We start from the raw sequence: 9,853 nt of genomic DNA, 5'->3' as shown, positions 1-9,853 counted from the left end.
ATTTTAATCAATATGTAATAGTTTTATAGTTGGTAAATTATCGTAGCATCATTTCATTCTACATATTGCGATAACCAAACTGGCGATTCGTCGCCACAGTGATGGCCATTTTATCAACTAATTGGCCGAAATGCAACCTAAGTTTTGTTTTCGTCTCTATATACTGTAACAAATATTTTTTTTCAAAATTTCCTATTTTATATCTATTTTTTACGGGTAACCTACTGATCTTGTAACATTTAATGACGTGGATGTCAAGTTTATCGTCCCCTTCTATGTAACCCTTTTGCGAAAATCTCATAAAGGGGACATCCACGTCATCAAATGTTATAAGATCAACATATTACTGATGAGTACAAAATAGAAAATTTTGAAACTCAATAAAATAAAAGTATTCATTACACTAAATAGAACTAAACCAAACTCAGTTGTATCTTGATGCATTTTTGGACCGTTGGTGAAGCCTTAGTTTGTTGCATCACCTGGATATGAGTGGTGTGGAACTTAGGAGCCTTTTACCAAACACTTACCTTACCGAGTAAGCATAGCAAGAACCGAGCATCTTACCATATAAGAGGTATAGGAAGGATCGAGAATCTTACTCGGTATGTGAGAAAGAAGACTCTTACCCTGTGGTAATAGACGCTTACCAACAATTCAGTCTGATGGCCTATCATGTTACCAGATAAGGATGGTGAGTAAGTGCTTGCCGGGTTAGCATTTGATAAACGACCCCAAAACAATCAATTGATTTTCTGGAGATGAACACATGCCAACAGAACTAAAAGAGTTCACCATTAATAGCCTTTTTTTTGTAAGAAGCAAGTATTCAGAAGAGATGTATCAATTCTTACATCCATCAGCTTCAAGAGCAGCAATCTCATATCTGATTTCTTCCAGATGGTCATTTATGGTGGTTACTGCATCCTGCACCCCTTGAATGGCTTCCTTCATGGCATTATCATATTCAGCATCTGCTTCTGCTTCTTCTGTTCCAGCAGCTTCAGTTATCTCATGGACATGCACACATTCATGCTGCTGCATATCATTTCTAAATTTGCACTTCTCATGGCTCACCAGACGCTCCGAAGGTCGACCAGCTTTCTTCAGAACCTGAATGGTTGCCGTCTGTATCATATACAACAACAAAGATGTCATCGCTTGCTTAAACCTGTTTCTGCAATATCCATATAAATGAATAACAGTTTTGCATGAGAAAACAATTTTATATATAGTAGAAAACAATTTTAAATGAACAACAGTTTTGCACGCCATGTGTCACTCTTCATGATGGATATTCATCATGAATAACACATTCATCATGAATAACACATTCATCATGAATATGGAAGCGTTATTATTCATCAAAAATCACACATTATCGATGAATATGGACGTGTTATGGACATGTTATTCATCATGAGTTCATATTCCTGATGAATATGTCACGTGTCATACTGTGGGCGGCCCCCAGTTCCTAATCAATTCTAGGTTCCTAACAGAACCTAATCCTGTATACAATATATAATCTATGAAAAATCTAATGAGAGGGAGAGGTACTGTAACAAGATATACTCTCCCTTAAATAAGGAAACAAACTAGAATAAAGATCTATGAAAAATCTCCTAATTACAAAAAGGCCCCTAGCTTTGTAGTCTATTTTCACATTTACGAAATCAAAAAGGTAAAGGATAAACATGACCATATAGGAGTGCTAAGAACAAACCTAAATGTAAATATTGGAATAAACCTTTCTACACTTGAAATAGTTATCACCCAAGCCGATTGCCATTTTTGCTGTATGTTTTGCTGGCAAGGGGGTGAGACGCCAGAGGGTACAATAGGAATTACAAGTAAATATTACAGAATGTACAAGCTACAGAAAGTGGGTTTATATATTTGTCGAGATAAGATATCATGTAGGCTATAGCTGACGCTGATATGAAGTGAGCAAATTGACTTTTCCCTTTATATGCATCAAGATCCCTGGTGTAAGGCTAATTGACAATATAGGACAATCGACTTTCATAACACAATCTGGAAGGTGCTGGGGAAATGTGTGGATCAAAGTAAAGTAAACAAGGATTGGCATAAGAAACACATATAAAGCATTTAGAAGAGTAAGTTACAGAACAATTAAAAAACATGACCAATAAAAAGAGGAGCAAAGAGCCAATAAGCCAATGACAGAAACGAAAAAGATGTTCCAATGAAAAGGATCCATCATTGTCAAAAAGGAAGCTATGATGCTGCAAAACTAAACATAGAAGTGGAGATTCGACATTGATTAATGCATTTGTTAACCCAAAAAGGCAGAACGTTTAGAACATAAACCACGAACGACTGTTAGAAAAATTGGCAAAAATTGGTGGATGAGGAAAGCTATTATATAAGAGAAATTGGTAGGTGAGGAAAGCTATTATAGAAGTCATGTAACATCTGGTAAACATCTTTATTTTGTTTCCCATAAAGATTGTTAGAGAATGTTCTATTTTCTTATTTTAGGTGAAAATGTAAGTTGATGACAGAAAATCATATGTTTCTCTGGTATATGGAGTTTTTTTATTTCTGAAGTTATTGATGGTATGGCAGAATAACTCCAGAGACTGGACATTGATTTTATCCTATTCATTACAAGCTAGTCAACATATCACTAGCCTGTATGATAGAGACATGGTTAATTTCTAGCAAGGGCAAGCATTCCTCTCTATCTGTTACTCTCCCAATCTGAAGGTGCTTACAGAGAAGACAGGTATCAACACAATATCCATTAATAAAGATATCCCTAAACATCGTCTGACTCCCTTGGTGATAAGATGGGGAAGGTTACTCCCTCCACACCCAAAAAGAATTCTACTTTAAAATCTAGAAAGAATCTTTTCAGATAGTTTTACACATGATTAAATACATGTTATCATTATCATTTTACCTAATCCATAAAAATGATGGTATTTAGGAACATCAAGTCATCTTATGTTAACTTGAGATGAGATCCCCTTTCAAAGACAAAGAAAAATTCTGAAGTGGAAACCACAAGGGTGGTGCCTGATTGGTTTGAGCTTGGCTTTAAAGGTCAAAAGTACCAGGAGGTCTCAAGTTCAAATCCAAGGAGGAATAAAAATTCCCTTGTGGCCACGGAGGTTCATATGTGGTGACTCCGGGCTATCTGCAAAGCAGGTGGTCGCCTGGGATTAGTCAGCCCGCATAGCTGGTTGGATATCCAGGTTAATCAAAAAAAAAATCTGAAGTGGATGCTTTTGGGATGGAAAGAGTAACAAGCAAAAAGAGAACATTGCTAATGCTTCTATGTTTTCGGATTATTCCGTTCTTATCAAGTTACCAACAAAATAAGGATATCAATATGTAAAAACAAAATGCCTTCATATGTGGAAGGTTGAGTAAAAAGATTAATATGGGATGCAGTTAACAAGTAGCCACATCCACACTAAACTCATGTGACTAAAATATAAAGTACCAAATGCAGCTTTTGCTTTTCCTGCACTTGAACAGATCTCAGCAAAGCGGCCAAGTCACTTCGGCAGTAACTGGGACTAAGAAATATTGACTCCAACTCAAGGACCTGCACTTATGGAGATACTTACATCAACATAATGCCATTAAAAACTTTAAAGAGAGGGTGAAATATCCTAGGGAATATGTTGCTCACCTGCTTTGAGCAGTCACTAAATTCTACTGTGATCTCATTGCAAAGTTGTTGGTAAGCAGAATCTCCCAAGTCAGTAAAGCCCCTGCAAATAAATGTTTCCTAGATAAGTTATAAGCACAAACATTTTGAAAGCTGCAGCTAAAATTTCCCTCCTTTTTCCCCTCTTTCTGTTGGATACTGTTAGCTATTACTCCCTCCATCCCAAAACAAATGTCCTCAGACTTAGAATGTCAAATATGGTACTCCCTTAAGAAGAGCCCTTAAGAAAATCCGTTGGGGCATAATCCTCTTAGTAACATACTGATTTGCATCTCCTGGAGAAAGGTGCAAAATATCTCCCTCTGACAACACGCTAAATCAGAACATTGATGTGGTGCTAAGATGGGCAAAGTTGAGATTACAACTCTGTGGTGGAAAGAATGAGCAAGGATGTTCTGTTTGACAGGTATAGAGGTAAAGAAGCTAGCTGTAAGATAGGATTTCTTTCAAGAAGCTGGAACGGAGGGTTGCTTAACAGAGAAATACAAGGTTCATTGACATGCTAAGTAGGTAGAAGAGTTAATATTGCATGTGTCCAAGAAACTATGCAGGTAGGTGAACAAGCTACGAGAACAAAAAGTGTAATCTTTAAACTATAGGAAAAGAACAAAAATGGTGCAGAAACTAAATGTGTTGTTTATTTGGGTGAATGGAGTGAACTAGGAATGTGATTACCTATTTGTGGCCATGATCTTATCACTGGAATGAACCTTTCATAATCCTTCGAAATATTTGGTTTTCTTTATTAGTTTAGTAACTGAATGAGCTGATCTGAAGAAGTTGCTGCATTGACCTTCATATTTGTTATGTTCTCCAATGTACAAAATAAGTGTGTCCCAAAAAGAATTCTCATTATAATTTTCAGTCTCAAATTGGTTCCATTAACTACAAAGTTCTAGTATATGCTCTTGTGACTGTAGACTAATAATTAGAATAGTTAGTTACAAAAATATACTATAGTGGTATATTATTTTCAATCTAAGAAGCTAGAAACATCCACGTTACTTAAAAAAATTAGTAAAAGGTAAATCTACATCATTGGAAAAAATCTGCGTTATCAAAACACCTTAAAATCTTTGCATGAGATAGGGTTGAATGATGAAGGACATCAACAGTTCCAACTTCAGTTTTCATATAAAGAGAAGTAACAAAAATACGCCAAAGAATCTTGCACAAACCACTAAAGAATGTTATAGATCAAAGAATCAAGAACAAAAAGACCAAACAAAGCAAACCACACATTGAGTTCTTAGAATCAAGTTATCAAGATAAATATAGAAAAATGTATTGCTTCAGACATGGATACTTTCGTAATTGTCATTTTTCTTTGGACGCCACCTCTCCCTCTGGAATAAACAAAGAATTTGCTGGAACGAGATTCCAGTCGATGATCCAAGAAATAAATTAAAAGAGGCATTCCATTCTGGCATCCAGTCCAGATTCCCTACCAAAACACAACATTAGTATATAAGGGTGCAAGGAGTAACATGGTCTAGGTTAATAGAAAAGGAATAGACTTAGTTTGGTCAAGCTAGATGTGGGTGAGATTGTTATAAGTGTCATAAGTGAAAATGCCCCAAGTAGGCTGATACTAAATTTCAAGAGGATTATGGGAAGACCTATTATGTTCATCTTGGTAGAATCAGTAGACGTATTGAAAAGCTTTGCAAAGGTTTCAAACATGGTAATAGAAGTTAGGAATGAAAAGATTTCAGAATATGGGTAGTTAATCATGCCACTATAGCGGTGGTATAGAGGTTAGCGGTTTGTCGACAGAATAGCACTTGACGTTTCACTGTACCGCTAATAGTGGCACTATTTGCCACGATTCCACCACCTTTTGTAATTCACATTGCGTTATCAAATCATCAATTATTGTTTGATTTTCTTTTGTGATATTTGTTGGTCTTTTTAGCGTTGGGCTTTTTAGTGATATAACGGATTTAGGACACCGACTGTAGAAGACTGATAGTTTAGTGGATAGGTGGACCATTGGACTCTCATCATACTCGCTTTATGTCTTCCTCACTCATCCTCCGCTCCTTGCTTTATCAATTAGCAACCCATGTCGCCTCATCATCGACCAAAAGCCGAAACTTAGGTTCTATACTGCCTCAACTTCTCGTATTATTCTTGTAACCGTAAACTTACTTGTCATAGAGTTCTCATAATGATTACTCAGTTAGGATGGCAAATTTGAAAATGTGCTCTACTGTTCTATACAACTAGACTGCTATTGTGCTGTATCTCTATTCTTTATCCACAAGCTTTACGGTTCTGTTCATATGTTAGAACTTAGAATACACCCAGTATGGCATGTTGAATTATGAAATATTATGTTCATTTGACGGTCCTATGTGGGTATACTTTGACGTCTTTACTGTAAATGAACTTTAGACATGATATTCTATTTGTAAGTAACCTGAGTTGATATTTTTTTACAAACTCTTTTTACTATTTTGTTTGTGTGAGACTTGATTTCCTTGCCTTGATTTTAGTATTAGATATGTATTACATATATAATATATTAAGTTGTGCATATATATAGTGGGAGGTTCAAATAAGAAGGCTAAATATCGTGAGAAGGTAACAAAGGAAGGTTTTTGTGTGAATCATTGAAAAAATCCATTTGCAGATACATATGTGAACCCATATGAATAATATATAACGTCTAGAATAGTTGAATTAATGGTCAGTCTCATTCTCTACCCTGCTGCCAGATGGGGTAGGGCTTTATTAATGGAACCTCCCCCCCCCTCCCCTCCTTTGAGCAAGATCATTTAAGTAATATTAATAAGGAAGCACTTAACTTAGGGCAGCCAGTAGAAGGTTAAATATCGACGGAAGGGAAGAAAGGAAGGTTCATATGTGAATCATTGAAAAAAATTCGGAAAAACCATTTGAAGATGCATATGTGAACCCATATGAATAATATGTAACGTCGGTTCACATATGCATCTTCAAATAGAATTTTTCGGAATTTTTTTCAATGATTCACAAATGAACCTTTCTTTCTTCCCTTCTGTCAATATTTAGCCTTCTTATTTGAACTATCCCATACATAAACTTTTGTTTATAAGATTAACCTCTATTTTTCTTTTCGATATAACTCCCACCCCAACCACTACAACAAATCACAGTCCTGATAGCAATTCCAGTTTACGACCACAATAACCATTCAGGGTGAAATGCATTTGGAATGATAAACCACAGCTGAATCACAAGAAAAGAAAAACAGAACAGACAAAGAGAAGATATATAGGGTGAAATGCATGCTAGTACCTATATATTCAATCTTATAGAAGTGCACAACAAGATTAGCTGATACAAGAGTAATTGACCAAAACAAGGACGATTTAGATAGGTCTGATTCATTTACAGTTTCATACCATTTGCTTCATCAAATGGGACCAAATTGTATTGTAATCATAGATTTTGACAACACTACTTTAAATATAAAACAAAAAAAGATGTTAGATGTTATTCATGTTACAAAGCCTTAATTTCCAATCGTTCAATTTTATCCTACCGCCAACTATTTTGGGACAGCATTTCTTATTGTAGTTCTACTTGTATATCTAAGCGCAATTATAGTTTTTTTTTTTCAAATGCCAAACAAGTTCGTAGCAATTTAGTAGTTGGAAGGGTAACGATACCATCAAAAGTCGGAAGAAAACTATTTTGGGACGAATGTATCCTTCTTTCTTGTTTGTGAGTGCATGTGCTTGATATGCCAAATTGCCAAGTATGCTGAATTGCAACTAAGAGATTAAAGGGTATTAAGGATCAGTGCAGTTCGAGAAGCACATGCTAGGTAAGAATATCAAATACTAGAGTTAAGCATTAGTTAGATTCTACTATCTGTAGGAACAAATTAAACCCCTGTCCTGAATAACAATAATGAATTATCTAGTCAGGGTTTCTTCTAAGGTCTGAGCTAATACAAACTGATCTACCAACTGAGTTTCATGATAATAAAATGTCACTTTCTAAACTCAAATTTGACGTGAATTCTTTCAATGCTTTTGGAACAAGTTTTTATCTTGTACAGTTGTACGTACTTGAGAAATTTGATTCCGTTATCATTCTTTGTAATTAGTATTATTTAATTTTGAACTAAATCGCATGGTAACACTAATTCTTGGGGGCAAAAGAAAAACGAAATCATAACAAATCAAAATTTCTATAGAACGCTAATATTAAAGTGCTTATAACAATCCAATTGATAGTTAAATTTCCATTCATCCCAATCAATAGAACAATTAATCTACTAATATTACAGGAAAACTGAAAGAAAAAAAAAAGCACAAACCAATATCCAAAAGTTTCAGAAAACGAACTTTTTGAGTTTTGCATAAGCTTCGGCTCTAGACTGCTGAACTGCAAGAAATTTCCGAAGCAGGGAGACGGTTTGGAAGTGGCTGGAGCCATTTGAATCAACATCCATGCCTTCTGATATTCTCACCTTCTTCTCGAAATCTTCCATACGTCTCTCGTTTCCGTTTTTCTCTTTCCTTCCATACATGCCCTCATAGTGTATAGGGCCTGGTAAAAAACATTGACCAATCCAAATAAACGATTTTGACTTCTGTTTTTTTTCCCCTCTTGTAGAAGGTTAAAAAATATTTAGTGAGGTTTGGTTCAAATAATATGAAGTGTTTGGGGATTGCTTATTTACAACAACTTTTTTCTTAAATATTTATCAATTATTGTGGTGTTAAATCAGAGTTTTATAAAAAAAAATGTTTGTATTAGCTTGTATCGGTTTCAAAACGTAATAAATTGATAAGTTGTTTTTTAGTATTTAACAAATTTTGCTTATCATTCTTTTGTATTCTCAATCAATTAACATACATAACATAATTGAAACCATTCCTCTCGTCTCCACTGTTCATCTCCTATATCGCAGATTCTTTTTTCTTCTTCTGCCACCGGAGATGGCCCAAGTTGGTGGCAGTCCATTCCTCTCGTCTCCATGATTTCGATTTCATTCTCTCATTACACTAGGTTCCTCACATCATATGATTTCGTTTTCTGTAGGTCGATTTTTTTTACCATTTTGATTTCAGTTTTTATAGGTGAAGGTCGATTTCGATTTCTCTAGGTGATTCCGATTTCTGTAGGTGAACATCGATTTCTTGTACTTGAAGGTCGATTTTGAATTCTATAGGTGAAGTCAATTTATGTGTACGATTTTGATTTCTTGTATTGAAGGTCGATTTTGATTTCTATAGGTAAAGGTCATGACCTGTGTTCGTGAGTAAGGAGAAATTGGTTTACGGTTAAAAAGGTAACTTGGTTTCCAAATCTGATAAGTTAGAAGGGAGTAACTTATCAAAAACTCTTTATTACTGGTTTGGTATCGGTATAAACATATTTTTCTTTTTCCAATCCGAACACTAAAAACGGTTTATTACCGATACCATACCGGAATAAGTCAATAAGCAGTTTAAATAAGCAATCCCAAACACCCCTTAATTGGAAGTTCAATGAAATGAAGTGTAATTTGATCAGGTTCGAAAATGTTACTATGAATTTGAATGAAATCTGTTAGGAATATTGGAATAAATTTGATTAGTTCGTTAAATATAACTTTAAAATTGTAATAATTTAATGATAAAATCAATTTATAGGTTGGAGATGGTAGTGGTGGTGACGAAGACTACAATAGTAAGAACAATGGTGTGAAGGCATGCATTCATCAAGCTAAGGAATCTACTTGCAATGAATCCCCTAATGGATCATAATTAGGGGGTGGGGAAATTTGGTAGAATCATTTATTTATTTAATATTTGAGTTAATTAATCTCTTAATGTTTTTGTTTTTTGTTTTAAAAATAAATCAATTTTATTTAAGGTTAACTAAAATAAAAAAAAATTGAAACAAAGAAATGCAGGTTATTTAGTTAACAAAACCGTGACCTACAAACTAGGGGTATCCAAAAAACCATTGGACCGCTCAAACCGGTCGAACCAAGTCATACCAACTCGTTTTTTGCGGTTTGAGCGGTTTGGTTTGGTTTAAAAAATAGCCAAATTGGGCAGTCATGTCCGGTCTACAGTCTGGAACTTTTTTAGACGGTTTGGACCAACCGCCAAATACATACATACATACATACATACATACATACATACATACATACATACA

The 9,853-nt window shown here is 34.9% G+C and overlaps 1 protein-coding gene across 1 annotated transcript; it reads right to left on the bottom strand.

Annotated features, from left to right (window-relative positions):
- Nucleotides 1-735: 735 nt before the first annotated feature.
- On the bottom strand, nt 736-8,231 carry LOC112506552. The gene is made up of 4 exons (XM_025110683.1): nt 8,047-8,231; nt 3,668-3,749; nt 3,476-3,580; nt 736-1,128 (listed from the first exon to the last, which is right to left on the bottom strand). Exons 1-4 carry the CDS (start codon nt 8,229-8,231, stop codon nt 844-846), a joined length of 657 nt encoding a protein of 218 aa, XP_024966451.1. The 3' UTR covers nt 736-843.
- Nucleotides 8,232-9,853: the final 1,622 nt, after the last annotated feature.

Source organism: Cynara cardunculus (genome assembly GCF_001531365.2).
Source record: "Cynara cardunculus var. scolymus isolate 2C chromosome LG 1, CcrdV1, whole genome shotgun sequence".
In the NCBI taxonomy this organism is placed as follows: Eukaryota; Viridiplantae; Streptophyta; class Magnoliopsida; order Asterales; family Asteraceae; genus Cynara; species Cynara cardunculus.
This window is presented reverse-complemented; position numbering and strand designations above follow the sequence as displayed.

Coding starts and splice junctions, on each gene's coding strand:
- LOC112506552 (XM_025110683.1), bottom strand. CDS start 8,231: ATGTATGGAAGGAAAGAGAAAAACGGAAACGAGAGACGTATGGAAGAT. Junction 3,581..3,667: donor TTAGTGACTGCTCAAAGCAG/GTGAGCAACATA, acceptor CCATAAGTGCAG/GTCCTTGAGTTGGAGTCAAT. Junction 1,129..3,475: donor AAAAGCAAAAGCTGCATTTG/GTACTTTATATT, acceptor TATATGATACAG/ACGGCAACCATTCAGGTTCT.